The sequence below is a fragment of the Elephantulus edwardii genome, unplaced genomic scaffold (genome assembly GCF_000299155.1).
Source record: "Elephantulus edwardii isolate Elephantulus edwardi_28Jun2011 unplaced genomic scaffold, EleEdw1.0 scaffold00035, whole genome shotgun sequence".
NCBI classification, from domain to species: Eukaryota; Metazoa; Chordata; class Mammalia; order Macroscelidea; family Macroscelididae; genus Elephantulus; species Elephantulus edwardii.
Genome location: NW_006399785.1, coordinates 3,644,272 through 3,665,150, shown reverse-complemented (window position 1 = coordinate 3,665,150; position 20,879 = coordinate 3,644,272). Strand labels below are relative to the sequence as shown.

The 20,879-nt window shown below is 39.7% G+C and overlaps 1 protein-coding gene across 1 annotated transcript in view; it reads left to right on the top strand.

Annotated features, from left to right (window-relative positions):
- SLIT2 (slit homolog 2 (Drosophila)) overlaps positions 1-20,879 on the top strand; it is a 632,406-nt gene that overhangs the window by 502,321 nt on the left and 109,206 nt on the right. Inside the window, exons 23-26 of the mRNA XM_006884512.1 lie at positions 6,022-6,093; positions 7,032-7,103; positions 9,040-9,111; positions 11,376-11,539. Of these exons, the coding sequence (XP_006884574.1) occupies positions 6,022-6,093; positions 7,032-7,103; positions 9,040-9,111; positions 11,376-11,539 (380 nt within the window). The remainder of the gene's footprint in view (positions 1-6,021; positions 6,094-7,031; positions 7,104-9,039; positions 9,112-11,375; positions 11,540-20,879) is intronic.

Here is a 20,879-nt window from a genome sequence, read left to right as displayed (position 1 = left end):
TTTTAAAAAATAAATGTCTTTTTAAAAAATTTCTTTTAATGAAAGTTTACAGAGTCTTTGGATTTCCATTCATTCATTGTTGTACTTTTTTTTCCTTCCCTCCCACCCCCCAATTAGGTTTTCTCTTTGAAAAGTAGAAGAAAAATTATTTCACTGTTATTCAAACCCACCCCCCAAGTCTGCTCCACTATGCTACCTTCATTGTGGACTCCTGTCATAACAATAATACCTAATCATATATCCCTTTTAAACAGTTCTCTCCCGCATCTGTTTCAATGCAGTATACATTATTTATGCCATCTTTCTCAGTCTCCCCCCAACCCCGATGTCAGTCCTCTTTTATAACAGTGGTATTTAGGTTTTTGGGGGAAGGAGGCTGCTAACTATCTTCCATGAGGTGGCTGGTAGGTTTGAACTGCTGAGCTTGAGGTTAACATCACAACACATAATGTACTAAACTATTTCTTTCTGCTTTTTCTTGTTGTTGTTGCGCACCCATGAGTTGGAACTGACCCATAGCTGACCCTCCGGCTGATTTTCAGAGGCAACAATTCCCCTTCTCTCTCTCATGGAAAAGCTGTTGAATTCAAATCATTTAGTTTTGCTTTTGCAGTGCAATTCCTCACCACTAAGCAACCATAGCGCCCTTTCTAGTTATATAGATAATTTTAAGTATGTCTAGACTTAAGGATATACATTATAAAGTTCCACTATTTTCATGATTTTATGCTTCCATTTTACTGATACTTTAAGATTTCAGGAATAAGTGGACAAATGTTAGCTTTTCCGTTATTCCTCTTTATTTCCAAATTTTACATTTGCTTCAGGAAAACAATTAGTGAATATATATAATGTGAATAATATTAAGATGACTAAATTTAAAATATATTTTTATATAAGTACTTATATGTGTTTGGAGGCAGGAGTGGCATCCAATTCCTAAACAACATGCTTCTGGAAACTCTATGAGCTTTGAGAAACGATGGTAGTTATAGAAAGGCTTCAGGCCTTTTGTCCACAGGATCGCTATAAGTTGTGCTTGACTCAACAGCAATCAACTATAACAGCAAACAACTTGTATATGGATGTGTGTGTGTGTGTGTGTGTGTCTCCAGGTCTGGGAGGCTGGACTTTCTGAAGAGGAGTGTGACATCAGAATAGGAGGAAGAGGTTTGTGTGGGGAGAAGGGTGCAACAATGAATGAATGGAATTCCAAAATCTCTGTAGATGCTCATTGAAATGAAAAATAAAAAAAAATAGGAGGAAGATTCATCAACAACCTGTGATATGCAGATGACACAACCTTGCTTGCTGAAACTGAGGAGGACCTGAGACATTTGCTGCAGAAGGTCAAGGACTGATGCCTTCAATATAGACTGAAGTTCAACATCAAGAAAACAAAGATTCTTACCAAAGGGCCAATTGGCAGCATCATGACAGATGGAGAATAAGTTGAGATTGTTAATAGTTCCATCTTGCTTGGCTCCACAATCAACAGTCTTGGGTTGGGGGGGGAATTTCACTAGGAAAATATGCTATCAGAAGCCTCTTCTGAGTACTGAAGAGCAAGGATGTCAACCTAGAGACTAAGGTGCACCTGATCCAAGCCATAATCTTTGCAATTGCTTGCTATGCATCAGAAAGCTGGACAATGGCTAAGGATGACAGAAGAATAATTGATGCATTTGAGTTCTGGTGCTGGAGAAGAGTATTGAATGTACCATGGACTGCCAAGAAAACAAACAGATTCATCCTAGAGAGGGTCAACCCAGGCTGCTCCTTGGAGGCAAGGATTTTGAAGTGCTGCCTCACATATTTCAGGCATGCTGCCAGAATGGACTAGTCCTTTGAGAAGGGTGGAGGGACAGCACAAGAGTGGAAGGCCCTGGATAAGATTGATTGAACTATGGCTGGGTTAATGGGAGTAGGTGTGTTGGAGACAATGAAATTGGCTCGAGATGGAGCAGGGTTCTGCTTTACTATATATAGGATCACTATGCATTGCAAGCAACTTGACGGCACATAACAACGTGTGTGTGTATGTATGTACATACACACACACACAGAGATCATGTGGACAATCTCCTCCAGTGCAATTAACTGCCTCTGAAAACCTGCCAGAGGGTCAGTTATAAGTTGGTTCCGACTCTACGGTATACAACAACAATAATGTAATGAGAATAAAACAATAATGTAATGAGAATAATACTAAGGTCACTAAATATACATTCAAAAAATTACTTTATTAATTTTTTCACTTAGAAGGCAGTCTGGTGGCATGGTGTAGACTGTAGGGAGTTATGATAGCCTAACGGTGGTGTCTCTGGTGGTTTCCATCCACCGGTGGCTCTGTGGGAGAATGATGGTCATTTTCCTCCTATGTGATTTACTACCACTAAAACCCACTAGAATTCCAGCTGTAAGTCAGTCAGATTCAATAGAAATGAAGGGATGAGGGCTTATGACTCTCAATTATGCACTTTTATAGAAGTGTACTTTGTTAAAACCATTTTGCATTGAACCTCTGTGCCATTGACTCTGCCAAGGACTAAAATACTGGTGTTTGTAATTACAGTATTGCCCAGCTACTCCTCACTTATTAACCTATTATTATCTGACATTTCCTGTTTTCTATGCATGTAAAATATCTATCAGCCTACTCTTTTGGGTGCTTACACAACAGCGTAACAGCAATAAGGAATGCATACGTGGAAGCAACAATAATAGTAGCTGTAGATACAGGTTATGTGTCACCCTGGCTGGACCATAATTTTCAGTGGTTTGGCATTTATGTAATATAATGTGGCATTTATATACTGATGCAATCTGGCAGGTACAGAACAATGCACTACAGGATAAGGATGTCATTTTAAAGACTTAAGGTGCACCTGACCAAGCCATGGTATTTTCAATTGCTTCATATGCATATGAAAGTTGTACAGTGCATAAGGAAGATCATGAAGTGCATAAAGAAGAATTAATGCCTTTTAAATATATTGATGAAGCACATTAGATATCCCATGGACTACTAAAACGACAAATAAAACTGTCTTGGAGGAAGTGTAACCAGTGTGCTTCTTCGAAGCAAGGATGGGAAACCTTTGTCCCATATATTGTGGGTGTGTTGTCAGGAAGGAACAGTCCTTGGAAAGAGACATCATACACAGAAAAGGAGAGAGTCATTTAAACAGAAGGTGGATTGACACAGGACTGCAGCACAGGGCTCACGCATAGCAGAGATTGAGAAAATGACACAAGTTAGAGACACAGTCGCCAGGAATCATAGTCAACTTGACAACACATAACAACAACATCAGCGACATCATAGTGATCTGGCAGCCGTGTAATGGTGTTGTTTTTGTTGTGTGAGGTCCAGTCAGAACTTAACCCATTGCTGAACCTCCAGCAGATTTTCAGAGGTGGTTTAATCACACAGGAGTAGCTTGGCCATCCTTCTCCCATGGAGCAGCAGGTGGATTTGAACTGCATGCCTTCAACATTGCAACATACCTTCTAGGTCACTAGACCAGCAGAGCTGTCCTCTTTGCTATTTTATGTGATCCAACCCAGTTTTGCATGATGCTGGCTATCACATGATAACTTAGCCTTTGGAACCTAACTGTGTTGATAAAAGAATTGTTGTTATCATTTTTAAACAAGGTGTTCTTTTAATTATCAGAGTATACAGCCTTCAATTTGAATTGAATCTCAACATCAAGGAAGCAAAGATTCTCAAGACTGAGCAATACCATGACAGTTGGAGAAAAGATTGAAATTCTCAACAACTTAAACTTTCTCGGATCCACAGTCAACATCCTTGGCCCAGCAGTCAGGAGATTAGAAGAGGTATTGCAGTTTGAGGACTAACATGAGTCTGATTCAGGCCATGGTCTTTTCCATCACTTGCTCTGCATCTGGGAGCTGAAATAAAGATAACAAGAAGAGTTGATGCCTCTGAGCTATGGTGTTGGAGAAGAGTACTGAATATCCTATGGACTTTCAAAAGAATAAATAAATATGGCTTGGAGAAGGTACAGCCTGAATGCTAAAGATAATAAAGAAATAAAATAATAATGAAAGAAAATAAAGCTTCATCTCACATGCTTTGAGCATGTTGCTAGGAGAAACTGTTCCTTGGAAAGGGACATTATGCTTGGAAATGTGGATGGTTGGTGATAGAAAGGAAGACTCTCAATCAGATGAATTGACCCATGACTGCTGCAAAGGGCTCGTGTGTGTTAGAGACTGTGAGGACGGCACAGAATAGAACAGGGCTCAGATCTATTGTTTATAGGCTTGCTATGGCTTGTACTTGACAACACCTAACAACAACAAAATTGGTTTTCAAATTTTAATAATTTTAGTTTATAACAGTATGTGACTCAGTGAAGATAGAAATATGTGTATGAACATTTACTTCTTTATGTCCCCACTCTACATTATGCAGATGATACAACCTTGCTTACTGAAACTGAGGAGGACCTGAAGTGCTTGCTGCAGGTCAAGGACAGTAGTCTTCAATATGTATTGAAGCTCAACCTCAAGAAAACAAAGATTCTCACTACTGGGCCAATTCACACACCATGATAGATGGGGAAGAGATTGAGATAGTTAACAATTATAGCTTCCTTGGCTCCACAATCAATACTTTCGGTACCAACTATCAGAAAATCAAAAGACAAATTACACTGGGAGAATCTGCTGTCAAGAACCTTTTTGGAGTACTAAGAAGCAATGATGTCAGACTAGAGACTAAGGTGCGCTGGATCCAGACCATGGTCTTTGCAGTTACTTGCTTTCTGTCAGAGAACTGAACAATGACTAAGGATGACAGAAGAAGAGTTGATACCTTTGTATTTTGGTGCTGGTGAAGAGTCTTGAACATACTACGACAGCAAAGAAGACTAATAGGTTTAATGAATGCACCTAAGCTCTCAAAAAAAAAAAGAAGAAGAAGAAGAAGACTAATAGGACTATCTTGGAGAGGGTGAAGCCATGTTTCTCCTTGGAAGCAAGGATTTTGAAGCTCTATTTCACATACTTTGGGGCACGTGGCTAGGAGGGACCAGTCCTTGGAGAAGGATATAATGCTTGGAAGGGCTGTGGGACAGTGCAGGAGAGGAAGACCCCGGATGTGAAAGATTGATACAGGAAGTATGGCAATGGGGGTAGTTGTAGTAGAGATTGGCTCAGGACAGGCCAGGATCAGAGCTATTGTATACAGGATAATTATGAGTTTCAGGAGACTTGATGGCACTGAGCAACAACAACAATGAGTGGACTTCCAAGAGAGAACATTTATCGTGTTATTATTTCACTCTGGCACCCGACTGGAAGAGCACGCACTTCTTAGAATATGGCAAGTCTATGAAATATATTGGAAGGATGTGGAAAGTTAGAATTTGCTCTGATGTGAAACCAGCCCCTGCTCCTTATATTTCATTGGCTGAAACAAGGCCGCTGCCCACTTCTGACGGTCACTGGGTGATGCAAATGGTTTATACCTGTCCGATGCCCTAGTGGTAATGGATTGCACTGCCAACACCGTGATACGTGGTACGTGGTTCCATATCATCAGCTATGATATGGGCAGTCTCCTCCTGTGCAATTTAAACCTCTGAAAATCCACTGGAGGGCCAGCTATGGGTTGGTTCCAACTTGATGGCACACAACAACTAACCTAAAAGGTAATAGTTCAAACGCACCAAGAGGTCTCACGGAAGCAAGACCTGAAGATCTACCATCTTTAAAATTGCAGCTAAGAAAAGTGTATGGAACAGGTTGCACCTGGAGTCACTGTGAGTTTTATTTTCCTGGCCATTTCTCATTTCAGCATGGTAGAAGATGAGCAAAAATGCAGCCTCCTATCGGGAATAAGCCAGTGTTTTCTTATTTTCAGATAATACCCTAGTGTTAGCGGTACTGCTTTGAACAGAAGGAACCTTCTTTTTCTAAAATTCACTAAAGTTTCAAGTTGTGTGATGATATTAGATTCCATTTTCTCTTTGTTTTCTCTTTCAGAGACTTAAGCAATAACCGAATCAGCACCCTTTCTAATCAGAGCTTCAGGAACATGACCCAGCTCCTCACCCTGTAAGTGTGAAAATGTGGTCCTGAGGGTTCGTTCATTCATTCATTGCATGAAATGCCTTCTTTTTCTTATGTTGCTGATTAACAAAACAGAAAAAATATCTTACTGTGTGGAACATCAATTCTATTTGGAGGAAACAGACAATAAGACTGAGGAAGGAGTTTGGAACATGGCAGAAATCGAGAGGATGCCATAGGATAGGGCAGGGTTTCAATCTTTTGTTTGAAAGGTTACCATGAGCCGTAGTTGACTTGATGGCACCTAACAACAACAGATATTACAAAATATATTGAATTTATATATGTGATGGAGTTAGAGGAAATACAGTGTTACCTGCCAGATAAGACAGAAGGCTGTAGACAGGGAAGCATTCTCAGCTGTTGTTACGTACCGTAGAGTCAGAACCGACTCATAGCTGACCCTCCAGGGGGGTTTTCAGAGCCAGTTAATCGCACGGGAGGAGATTGTCCATCCTTTTCCTGTGGAGCAGCTGGTGGTCTTGAACTGCCTGCCTTTGGGATTGTAGCACAGCTTCTTTCCGCTAGGCCACTGGAGCGTCTCCCTATTCTCGGCTGTACTTAATAAATTAATACATACATTGTATTAGTGAGACAAGAGAACTCTGGTGGTGAAGTGGTAGACAATTACACAGTCAACCCAAAGGTTTGTGGTTTGAATCCACCGAGGAAAGAGGGTCAGTCTCCTCTCATGCAATTTACTGCCCCTAAAAACCCAGTGGAGGGTCAGCTATGAGTCAGTTCCAACTTGATGGTTCATAACAACAGAGAAACAAGACAGAAAGAGAAATGTGTATTAAGTCTTAACAGTCTTCATTTAAAAGATACTGAAATAACTTTTTCTACTGGTTTTACATGAAACATGTCATCTGGTTGTTTTGGAACAGCAGAGAAAAGTCAAATCGATTTACTTGTGTTTTCAGAATTCTCAGCTACAACCGTCTCAGATGCATCCCTCCACGCACTTTCGATGGACTGAAGTCACTTCGATTGCTGTAAGCTTCTTGCACTTGGAACAGCTGCTTTTCTAGGGCATCTAAAGATTGTGCTTTTAGTGCTCTCAATCATTTATAAGTGCTTTATTTTTTTTATTTTTCTACTAGTTTATTTACAAAGTTCAAATACAAATTTGAACAAATTCTTTCAATTTTACTCACACCCCCCACCCATCAAATTGTACAACCCAATGATTAATCCCCTCCTCCCCCTGCACATCCACATCCCTCTGCTTCCAGCCTCTCCTACCCCTCCTGCATCTTTATACTCATCATACAGTAACAGTTTTATGCACTATTTATCCTTGTGGGACTGAGTTAGTTCACTCAGAATAATATCTCCAGTTCCTCCTAAATTGGGCAATAATTTACAAAATTATTGCTCCTGCGTGCTGCATAGTATTCCATTGTGTGAATGAATGTACCATAATTTCTCAATCCATTCATTTGTGGTTGGACATTTGGGTTGTTCCCATGTTCTTGTGATGGTGAATAATTTTGCTATGAACATTGGTGTACGAGTCTCAGTTTGTGCCTCAGTTCTCGTATTCTCAGGGTATATTCCAAGTAGTGGAATAGCTGGGTCATATGGAATTTCTATGGTCAGGTTTTTTGAGGAAACACCAAACTGCCTTCTAGAATGGTTGCACCATTTTAAAATCCCACCAACAATGTATAAGTAAAGCCTGTGCTAAAGTACTTATCATTTGTAAGTACTTATCATTTATTCTAAGTACTTTAGCATAGGCTCTAGAGATTTACTGTACATTTAGAACTAGAAATGCAATGTTGTAGTATGTGCTTGATTTGGAGGACTGTATTATTTCTTTTGTAATTCTTGTTGCTGTCATTATGCATCTGACAACATAGAACATCAAGTTATATACTTTACCTAACTCCAACATATTTGGAAAGTAATACAGAAAAAGACTCTTTTTAAAAATTGCCTAATACATGAATGTAGTCTTTCTTTGTTGTAAAAGATTGCTTTTAATGTCACTGAAACTGCTTTTGACAGCTTCAATTTTAGTCTCCTCAGAACTAACCAGCTACCACTTTGAAGTATTCCAGATATGCATTAGAATATTTTCGACCCATTACAAATAGGTATTCCTCAGTGTTTTTTCTGATGTCCTGCATCAGGTGAATGATGGAGGAATCACAACTGATTTGATCAATTTTATGTATTATCCCTTTATTTCATTTTTTCTTTTACACTGTTGTCTACGGTGCTAAAATGAACGTCTGTACATTTTTTTATAGAAGCGTTTTAGCATTGATTTCATTTGGGGATGACAGTTTTTTACATACCTGTGTTTCTTTAATCAGTTCATTGACTCACTTTTTCTGGTGGGTAATTTATCTTAGCGTAGATATTACAAGGGGTTTTTTTGGTAAAAGGATGGATATTTTATTAGTTATATAAACTACACTGATAAGGTACCATGCTGTACTTTATATGGAATCTTCACTAGGTGAATATCTTGGTGTTGTTGACATTAGTCAGTCTTCTCCTTCGGTTCACAGGTTGATACTGTATTTGTCAAAATCTTTCACGATTCATGTTTTTAAAACATTTCTAATTTTTTTAGTTAATTTTAATGAAAGTTTACAGAGACTTAGGGTTTCCAGTCATTCGTTGTTACACTTTTCTCCCTGCCCACCCCTCCCTCGAAGTACTTCTAATTAAAAAATAAATAAATAAACTATTTAATTTTCTTTTAAATTTTAGATCTTTAATCTTGTGTAACTGTACATATTGTGTGAAATGAGAACTAGCCCAGTACATGGCCACTGGTACTAGGACTCTTTTCTGAAGTACACCATCATTTCTCACTGATTTAAAAAATTGTCACTGAAGTCTTAAGCATGGATGAAAATTTTCCTGGACTCTCTGAAAGACAAGAAGTAGACTGTTTCTCTTTCTTGCTTTCAGCTCCCTGCATGGGAATGACATTTCTGCTGTCCCCGAAGGCGTTTTCAATGACCTCGCTGCGCTCTCTCATCTGTGAGTAACTGGTCAACACTTCAGGGTTTTTCAAGTGACTCTATACAGTGATTTTGAAAGACAGTTCACTGCCACCCTGTTTATTATAACTCTATGACTTGCTGTTGCTTCATTCATTCATTCATGAAAATGTAGTATTTCCACCTCAAAGATTGAGCTTTAATGTAGCTTTCTATCTTTTAACCTCTGTTAGCTGACTTTGTCTTTCCTTCCCTAGAAGTGCTTCTTTTCATGAACATGCCTCCCTAACTCACTGGTTATTACTGTTGTCTGGGTCTTGAAGTTGAACCTGACTTGTAGCTCACCCTCCAGAGGGTTTTCAGAGGCTGTAAATTGTCCAAGAGGTGATTGCCCATAGTTCTCCCATGGAGCAGCTGAGAGATTTGCACTATCTGCCTTTGCTTATTTTTAATTTAGAAGAAAGATTTTAATCTGGAGGTAGCAATTCAAATATGCATAGCACTCATTGGGATTTTTCATTACAGCTATGTATTAACGCTGTTCCAATATAGTTTTTACAAATACATTTTGGGGATTGCCTATTAAGAGAAAAATACTGGTTTTTCCTGGACTGTATTTCAAGAAGTTAGTAATAAGAAATTATAAATAAAAACTTACCCTTTTTGAAATGCTATTGTAAACATCTACTTCTTGAACTTATCTTGGTGGATTGCTGGCCAATTAGATAACATCTCTGACCTCAGTTTCTTAATCTATAAAGTAATTGTTAGTAATGTTGACATCATAAATTTCCATAGAAATTGTTAGCCATATTCCTACCAATAATGATAATACAATAGAACAGTAGTGATTTATTGCTTTTGCTATTGCTACCATTGTTTTATAGGAGGGCTGTTGACCTAGAGATCAGAGACTGTGCTGCAATCTCAAAGGTACATGGTGCAAACCTCCGCAGGATAAAAATGGGCAGTCTCTTTTGTGTGTGATTGACTGCATCTAAAAGCCCACTGGAAGGTCAGCTATTGGTCTGTTCCTACTCGTTGGCATACACTAACGTCTGTTGTTTTAGATGCCCAGTTAAGATGAGCTGAGCTCGTTTTCGGTGCCCTTATCAATGGATGTCTCTGTGCTTTGCACTTAAAACCATTAAAGGCAGACCAGTTGCTATCAAATTGATTTCAGCTCATAGGTGTTCCTTTTACTTGCTGACTTATGAACCCAACATGCTTTTTCCTCTTCACTCAAGTTGGCTCTAAGCCATGTTTTTAAGTGAGCATAGTTTTGGGTTCTTTTGTGATTTGAGTGAAAGCTTAAAAGCATATTGTTTTGGTTTGAGTTTTTCAGTTAACCATTCATGCAAATTTTGTTTCATAACATCAATTTCAACATGCACAATGCCTGATCATCAGCTCGTTGTATATCGTGTTTCCCTTCCCCAGTCTTAATAAGTTTTTAGTATATGGTAATTATTTTCTACTCCCTTCTTCTCTACCTTCTTAACCATACCAGAATGATTCTTTCTGTATGTAAACCTCTCTCTAGCTTTTTATAAGAATGGGCTTATATAGTATTTGTCCTTTTTTTGAGTGACTTATTTAAGTCATCATAATGTCCCCTTGACATATGCATCTTATATAGTGTTTCACAAACCTTCATTATTTTTCGGTGTTGCATTGTACTCTGCTGTGTGAATATACCATCCTTTCTCTATCCATTCGTTCATTGATGGACATTTAGGTTGTTTACATATCTTTACTATTGTGAATAGTGTTACAATAAATATGGGTGTGCATTTTTCCATTACTTATTTGATCAATAGCCTTCCTCATCTCCCAAAATGTTAGTCATACTATTTATAGTTAGTTTGTACATACTTTTCCAAGAACATTCCTAATTAAAATGATTGTATAATACTGGCATACATTAACCTCTCTGTCACACTAACAACTTGAATTCCTGGTCAATGAAATAATGTTATTCTTATTGGGACGATGCTAGTGTTAAGTAATTTTAAATGAAATATGAGCCTGTAGTTAGGAGCTGCATAGAGATTAGTGTAAACCTATCTCTTTAGATATTACTGGTCTAGACAACTCATCAAAGCCACTGATCATAATTCAGAGAGATGGGGAGCACCCATCTTTTATTTTCTTCTTTCTAATTTGCCTCAGTAAATATGTGGGAACTTTATACTGAAGATTCCTTTGGGATATGTACCCTCCAGGTATAAGCAATGCTTCATGTGCATATATGTGATTATGGTTTTGGTTTTTGGTGTGGTTGTGTGTGTGTGTGTTTTTCAGAGCAATTGGTGCCAATCCTCTCTATTGTGACTGTAATATGCAGTGGTTGTCTGACTGGGTAAAGTCAGGATACAAGGAGCCAGGAATCGCTCGCTGCGCTGGTCCTAGAGAAATGGCAGATAAACTCCTACTCACTACTCCCTCTGTAAAATTCACCTGTGAAGGTAAGTAAGACTTGTACTCCGTTAGGCTTTTAAGCTCTTTTGTTTTGTTTTAAAACCACTCTATTAGGGATTTTTTGTTTGTTTGTTTCAGTCACTGTTTTAAAACTGACCAGATTGCAAAAAATAATCTTGATTGACATTTTAGTTCATTCTTCAGATACATCTGTTGATCTGGTCTTCTTGTAGACATTTTTCTAACATTAGTGTTCCAGTTAGATTTTTAGTTTTCAAGTTTTGATAATTCAGAGTTGATCTCTTCACGTCTGGATTTGATATGAAAAAGATTGTTGTTCTACTAATTTACTGCATGAATGAAAGTATAGTTAGTGAGGTGTCCTTTATTTCAAGCACCACTGCAATTTGAACCAAAGCATTCAGATATTGGGAACCAGCACTCGAGAGCTTGGCAGGGGAAAAACTCACACTCTCCATTAGAAGGTCTTGAAGATGCTTAGCTTCTGATTCATACTTGCTAGCATTCTGTTTCAGGTCCTCTAATTCTAGGGAGACATTCCTGTTCCAGGTCTTGTTCTATTCTGACAGGTGACACAGAATCTCTGTGGTCCGTGGGTTCACCTCGTATTGTGGCATGGGATGATCTCCAAATATTTTTTTTTTGCAACCACACAGCAACCTGTGCCCTTTTCTCCAGATGACCTCCTTTCTCCAGCTGTGACCCCTTCTCCAGTGGCGTCGTCATAGCAGCCACTCCCACCCTAAAACCACTACATTAGTTTTTAAAAGAAAAAGAAGACATCCCTACCCAGGAGGTCAAAGGTAGAGCAAAAATGTCAATAAAAAGAACTCTTTCCATTGGACCTTTTCCGTTTGTGCTTGGGATTACTCATGATAGGCAGGTAAAGACATATACTTCTCCAGTAAGTGTCAGCGAGTATTAATTGGAAAGAAAGAATAAATGAATTAGAGAATATAAGATGAATCCCACAGTACACAGTGTCTGGAAATGCCTTTCAGGTCAGGGTTTCTAACAATTCAATTCTGCTTTTGTTTTGTCTCACTCAATGTGACCTGCCCCTAGAGTTTCTAGGGCCCTGTGGCCTCCTGATCCCAGGTAAGGAGGCGCGAACCCTCCCAGTGTTCAGGCCAAACCTTCCCATTCACCTCGTGTGCTGCAGACTCTGTGTGGATACCCATCTTTCCTGCTTATTTCTGCTCCTTCTTTTTCCCTTTATGTGTGTGTGAGTCCTGTTTAATATTTTAATACCTGTTATTGTCTCTTATTCCAAGAGTAGAATGTGCCTAACCACAAACTGTAGAAGTAGGAAAATACAAAGACTAGGAAGCACTGCATTTCTGGAAAAAACTATGAAGTTACCTACTAATATCAGCACCATCACCCAAGAATACGCAGACCATAGGCAGCCAACATAGGAAACAGATCTGCCGGGGAAGAGGTGCAACCGCGTGGCTCCTTAGAAGCAGTGGCTTGGTTTCATGGGCTTTGGCCATGTGGTCAGGAGGGTCCAGTCTTTGGAAAAGTAAATCCTGTCTGGAAAGGTGAAGGATCAACAAAGAGAGGACCACTCTCAATGGGGTGGATCAGTGAAGTGACTGCAGCAATGGGCTGAGGCAAAGCAGAGAGTGTGAGGACAGCACAGGATCAGACAGGGTTTAATTCTGCCGTGGGTGGGGTCGCAGTGGACTCAGTCACACCTGGCAACAGTGTAATACACAGAGAGGGTAGTTCTTACACTTGTAGTGTATCTTTCCATGGTCTGTCTGCAAATCTGTGGGTGGAGATTCCTCTCAGAAAAATGGGATTGGACTGTTACCCCTATATATCTTTATGTTTGGATCTTTGAAGAGAGGCACTCATAATTATCAATTCGATTAGAGAAGCTACTGAAAATTATATATATATATATATATATATCTGTAAATAAATGTAAAATAAAAATATAAAACACATAATATAACTATAACTTATGCATGCAACAGGATCTAAGGAAAGAATAGGGAGTTGTGCTGCCACCCCAATGGTGGGCAGTTCGAATCTACCAGCAGTTCTGCAGGAGAAAGATGAGCAGTCTCCTCTGTGGCTCTGTGGTTTATAGCGTGAGGAATTGTGTGTCAACCCAAAGGCACACCGTTCAAATCTGCCAGCTCCTCCGTTGGGGAAACGTGGATAGTCAACACTTCTGTGATTTACTTCTTCTGAAAACCCGCTGTAGGGTCACCAATGTGACCCTAATGCAATAGCTTCTACAACAGCAACAATCCACTGGTGGATCAGACAAGAGTCGGTTCCAAATCAACAGCATCGCGTCTATTATGTTGAGTGTTTAAGTAACATGATAGGCACAGGATAAGACAAGTTTCAGGTCAATTGTTCATAGAGTACCAGTGAGTTGTTTACTCAAAGGCACATAGCAACAACAGCAAACTAAATAGCTAAGCTTTGTCAGGTATACTTTCAGTATAAAACTAAGTCTTAGGTATTTTGTGGAGTATATTGTTTTCATTTTATTAATATATGATTTTAAACCACTGGGAATCCCAGAACACTTGACCATGCTTGTGCAAAACCTATACTCAGACCAGGAAGCAGTCCTTGGAACAGAGCAAAGAAACACTTCATGGTTCAAAATCAGGAAAGGAGTGTGTCAGGGATACATCCTGGCTCCATACCGTTTCAATCTGTGTGAAGAACAGATCATTCAGGAAGTAGGGCTTTATGAGGAGAAATATGGCATCAAGATTGGAGGGAGACTCATTGACAACCAATGATATGCAAATGACACAACCTTGCTTGCTGAAACTGAGGAAGACCTGAAGCACTTGTTGCAAAAGGTCAAGGACTGTCGTCTTCAATATGGATTGAAGCTCAACATCAAGAAGACAAAAATTATCACCACTGGGCCAGTTGGCAGCCCCATGATAGATGGAGAAGAGATTGAGGATGTTAACAATTATAGCTTGCTTGGCTCCACAGTCAAAACTCTTGGCACTAGCAGTCAGGAAATTCAGACAAATTTTTGTTTCTGTTGTTGTTAGGTGCTGTGGAGTCATTTGCGACACATAGTGACCCTATGTACAACAGCCCTGAACCCTGATGTATCCTGTACCCATGTTTTTGCATCTGACACACCTAACCTCATTATCCCAGTCACTGGTGATGAGTCTGTCTCATCAAGGGTCTTCCTTTCTAATGCGCTCCGTCCACCCTTCCAAGCATGACATCCCTCTCCAAGGACTAGTTTATCCTAGCAACATGCCCAAGTATGTTCGATGAAGTTCAGAATCCTTGCATCCAAGGACCAGCCTGGTCTCAGCCTCTCTAAGATGAACCTGTTTGTTCTCTTAGCGGTCCATAGTACATTCAATACTCAACTCCAGACCCACAGCTCAAAGGCATTAGTTCTCTTTCTGTCACCTCTAGTCATTGTTCAGCTTTCTGACGCATAGCAAGTAACTGTAAAGACTATGGCCTGAATTAGGTGCATTTTAGTCCCCAGAGTAACATCATTGCTCTTCAGTACTCTGGATAGGTCCATGACAGCAGACGTTCCCAGTGCAATCCTTCTTTTGATTTCCTGGCTACTGGTACCAAGTGTGTTGATTATGGAGACAAGCAAACTAAAGCTGTTAACAATCTCAATCTCTTTACCACCTGTCATGATGCTGCCAGTTGGCCCAGTGGTGAGAATCTTTGTTTTCCTGTTTTTTAAATTGACATTTTAATGAAAGTGTATAAAGAACTTGGATTTCCGTTCATTCATTGTAGCACATTTTCCTCCCTGACTCCCGTCCCCACCGGTTTTCTTTTTTACAAAAAGTTATTTCATTGTTATACAATTCCCCCCCCCCACCATGCCCAGACCACTTTACAATGCAGCTCTTATTCTGGACTTTTGTCATGCCAAGAATATCTAATCATATATTCCTTTTATACAGCTCTCTCCCTCATCTGTTTTAATGCCATGTACACTATTTATCCCCTCTTTTCTTAGTTTCCCCCCAACCCCCATATCAGTCCTATTTTATAACAGTGGCATTATGCAGTATTTGTTCATTTGTAACTTGATATTTCACTCAGCATAATGTCCTCCATGGTCACCCGTTTTGTATACTATCTCATGAGTTCTTTGTTTTTCAGTGCTGCATAATATTCCATTGTGTGAATATACCACAGCTTCTCTGTTTGTTGATACTTGGATTGTTTCCAACTCTTTGCTATTGCGAACAAAGCAGCAATAAACATGGGCGTGCAATCTGTGTTTTCTTGATGTTGAGCTTCAATCCATATTCAAGGCTGCAGTCCTTGACCTTCTGCACCAAGCGTTTCGGGTCCTCCTCTGTTTCAGCAAGCAGGGTTGTGTCATCTGTATAACATAACTGGGAAAATCTGCTGTAAGGAACCTATCCAGAGTACTAAGGAGTAATGATATCAGTCTAAAGACTAAGGTGCACATGATTTAGGCCATGATCTTTCCAATTACTTGCTATGCATTGGAGAGATGGACAGTGACCAAGGATGACAAATGAAGAATCAATGTCTTTGAGTTTTGGTGCTGAAGAAGAGTATTGAACATACCACGGACCACCAAGAGAGCAGGTTCACCCTTGGAGAGGATGAAACCAAATTTCTCCTTGGAGGCAAGTATTTTGAATCTCCATATTACACGCCTTGTACATGTGGCCAGGAGGGACCAGTCCTTGGAGAAGGGCATGCTGTTGGAAGGGTGAAGGGACAGACAGCACTGGAGAGGAGAGCCCCAGGTGAAGTGGACTGACTTGGTAACGGGGGTAATGGGTTAAGGTGTGTCAGAGTCAGTGACACTAACTCAGGATATGACAGACTTTAGAGTTGTTGTACATAGGATTGCTGTGCGTCACAGGTGACTTGATGGCATACAGCAACAAGAGTGAAAAGATGATGTGATACACCACATGATTTAAAAGAGAGATTTACAAAAATTCTCACATTTTAAAGTTGACATATTGGTATTTTATTTGTTTCATAGTTGTAACTGTTTACAAAGGATGTACTTTTCAGAGTGTTATAAATACTGGGTTTTTGACAACACCCTTCAGCTATTCTTTTGAATGCATTTAGTGGACTCTCAATGCCAGAACTGATGTTGAAAGAGACAAAAAGTAATATCCTTATTAATATTTTACATTGTCATTTCCCCTAGACCCTTGTATTGCTTCTTCAATTCCCATTTCAACTCCTCAGCACATCACTGTTTGCTGCAACCAAAAATATGTATCTAATTTTAATGTCTTTGTCCCCTACCGTAAACAAGGCTGCACTTTAAAGTAAAATACCTGAATTGTATTACTACTATCAATACTAGTGCATTATTAATCTTAGCAGCATAATTATCAGGATTTCAATCCTTTATTAAAGATTGAAATGAAAAAAAAATTTATTGAAAGTGACTCTCTAAGTGACACAAAGAAAGTTATGAGGAAATAAAATATTGATATGTTAACTACAAGATGCTCTGCTCGTAGCCAGTATTTCATGCTGTACCTGTGTGACCCTGGCTGTGTCCTTGGGGCAGTGGCTAGAATGTGCTTCTGATAGGATGAGAGGCTTAGCTTTCTTTCAAACTGCCAGGGAGAGGTGCTTCTCAGACCTGAAGAAAGACAATACAATACCTACCCTAATACAAGCGACTGAGCAGACTCACTTTCAAAAAAGTACAAGGGAAGATGAGGCATGCCAAGTGGATTCTTCTATAGCAACTTATGCCAGAGCTTTGCTTGCGATAGAATGAAGACTCTGTTGGTGATTATCAGTAGTTTACAGCTTACAATTTCCCAGACACATTCCTGAATAGACAAGGAGAAGAGATATCAGGGTAACCCAAATCTGAGAAAAGACACATAGTTAACATCCCTCTCTCAGAGTCACAGTTTGCATTGTTATTTGGTGTTCTCAGAGGTATAACATATGTATTCACACAAGCATGCAGGTGTACTTGCAAGCACCAAACCATTTGTTGTAGAGTGAGTTCAGGCTCATAATGGAAGAGGTTTGCCAGCCTTTTCTTCTTTCTCCTTTTTTTGTTGATATATTTTAATTGAGATTTTCATGAAAAGTTTATAGAGAAATTGAATTTCCAATCAGTGATTGTTGCACATTTTCCTCTCTGACCCCTTCCCCCAGATCAATTTTCTCTTTGAGGAAAAAAAAGTCTTTCACTGTGCTACAGCATCCCACCCCCCCAGTTCACTTTACCATACAGCTCTTATTCTGGACTCTTGTCATGCCAATAATATCTAATCATATATTACTTTTATATAGTTCTCTCCCTCTTCCCCTCTTTTCTTAGTTTCCCCCAACTCTTGCATCAGTCCTGTTTACAACAGTGACATTATGCAGTACTTGTCCTTTTGTGACTAAGTTACTTCACTCAGCATAACACCCATTTTGTATATGTTATGAATTCCTTGTTTTTCAGTGTTGCATAGTATTCCATTGTGTGAATATACCACAGCTTCTTTATCCATTCGTTTGTGGATGGGCACTTGGGTTGCTTCTATCTCTTTGCTATGTGAACAAAGTCACGGTAAACATGGATGTACATATATCTGCTCGGTGGCAGTTCTGATTTCTTTAGAGTATATATGATTTCTTTAGAGTAGTGGAATTGCTGCATCAAATGGTATTTCTATTTCCAACTTTTTGAGAACGCGCCATACAGCCTTCCAGCATGGTGGCACCAGAGGCTTTTCTTCTGATACACTGCTGTGGATGATTGAATTGCTAACTTTTAGTAAATAGCTTAATGTTTAACCATTTGTGCTGTAACGAAATTCCATACTTGTGTAAGGTATCTGTTTACTGTAAAATTTATGCGTCTTATTTGATTTTTTTTCTGAATTTAATGCCTGCAGCATTTTATTTGCTTAGTGTAGCATGGATGGAAATACACCTGAGGGAAAATCTGTGTGAGTCAATGTCGCTGGATACAACTGTGTGCAGTGATGGAAGCTCCCTCTACTGGATGATCCAATATAGCATCCACTAGCTACACATGTCCATGAGAGAACGTAGTGGAGACAGTGCAATGGAAGAACTGAAGGTTTTTAGTTTCATATCACTTCCAGTGTTCAGGGTTTAAAATAAAGAAAAGTGTGTGTCAGGGTTCTATCTTTTCTCCATTCCTGTTCAATCCATATGTCCAGGAAACCATTTGGAAAACTGGACTCTATGAGGCAGAACGCGACATCAGGAGTAGAGGAAGACTCATCAACAACATGCATTAGCAGATGACACAGCCTTGCTTGCTGAAAGTGAGGAAGACGTGAAGGGATTCTTGGTGAAGATCAAAGAATATAGCATTTGATCTAGATTACATCTTAAGAAAATGAAAACTCCACTGGGCTAACAGGAAGCATCATGATAGTTGGAGGAAAGAAAATTAAAACAGTTCTTTCATTTTACTTGGATCCATAGTCAACTCCTTGGTACCAGCAGTCAGGAGATCAGAGGACTTTAATTGCATTGGGATATTCTGTAGTCAGGAATCTCGCCAAATTACTGAGAAGCAGTGATGTCCGTTTGAAGGCTAAGGTGAGCCTGATGCAGGCTCTTTTCTGTCATTTGCTATGCATCTGAGAGCAGGACAATGAGAAAGGATGACAGAAGACTTGATTCCTTTGAGCTGAAGAAACAGTGCAGCCAGAATATTCCTTGGATTCAAAAATGGCAAAGCTTTGTCTCACATACGTTGGGCATGTTGTTAGGAAAGCCTATTCCTTGGAGAGGGACGCCATGCTTAGAAAGGTGGTGGGTTGGTGAAGGAGAGAAAGACCCTCAGCCAGGTGGATCGACACAGTAACTGCTATAGTGGGCTCACGTGTGCCGGACATGATGAGGAGGGCACAGGAGAGGGCAAGGCTCAGGTCAGTTGTTCGTCAGCTCTCTATGAGTCATAGTCATCTTGCCAGCACCTCACAGCAACAGGCTTTCAGGTGGCATAAGTGCTTTATAGTCAGATGTTAACCCAAAGATAAGGAGTGCAAACCAGCCCACTGATTTCCTGCATAAAAAGACTTGGTGGCCTGCTTCCATTAAAACTGAGGTCACTGTTTTTTTGAGGTACCTTCATGGTAGAATCAACCCATAGCTGGCCCTCCAGCGAGTTTTCAGAGGCGAGTGATCACATGGGAGGTGACTGCTCATCATGGTTTCGGCAGAGCAGTTGGATTCAAACCACATACTTTTGAGTTGGCAGCAGAATTCCTTATCACTAAACCACCAGAACTCCTTTCATTTACTATGATAGCCAAGAAGGCCTTATGCAGTTGGCACATGGGTGGCTAATTAATTCGATTACATCCAACAAAAACAACAGCTAACTTGCCTTTAAAAGGGGCTCTGGTGACCTGGGGCATAAGAAGCTGCACTGTCAACCCAAAGGCAGGTGATTACAATCCACCAGCTTCTCCTGGGGAAGAAAATGAACAATATCCTCCCTCACAATTTCTAGCCACTGAAAATCTTCTGGGGGGTGAGCTGTGAGTCAGCGCCAACTCACCAACACCTAACAACAACGACATAAATTTAAATGGGAGCTCTAGAGGTGGAAGCAGAGGTTGCATCCATTGGTGAAATAGCTTGCCTCTGGAAACCCTATGAAACTGGAGAAATGATCAAAGTTATACAAGTGTTCAGGTCTTTCATTCTTAGGGTCGCTGAGTTGCCTATGACTCAATGACATTTAACAACATCTAGAGGTGTAGCCTGTAGGGAGTTGTGCTGGGAACCCAAAGACCTAATCTTCTCCGGATGTTGGAATCCTCCAGTTTCCATGGGAGAAAGATGAGCAGTCTCCTCCCTTGTGATATACAATCTCTGACACACCACTAGAGGGTCACAGGGTCGGCCGTTGAGTCAGTTCTGAGTTCACACCTCCTATGCTTCCATTAGCAGACAAATGCCCTTGTAGTGTAGACTTGGATAAAGCATCTTGTTAAACAATCATTGCTGAACAGGGTCCAAAATTCAGACAGACTATCTGAACCCAGAGCATCCAACTAAATAGCTATAGTCTCATCAAAAGTTAATTCTGTAGTATCTTTAATACAAAAGATGTTTGAAGCAAATTAGAAGTGTTAATAAGATCACAGCCCTACAGTTGAAAGATCCTGAGAAAACAAAATCTTTGAACAGCCCTCCAGTGTTTTACTAGATATATTTACTCATAAGAAAAGTATTAGGAAGGTATGTTTATTTAATCTATTAACTAAAATAATTCACTTATGGTTTTGTACTGATTACTTACTACTTTGCTGTTGAGCTTTCACACCTAGGAGTTTGAAAATATTGCAGTGGTGTTTCTTTAAATATTTTATGATTTGA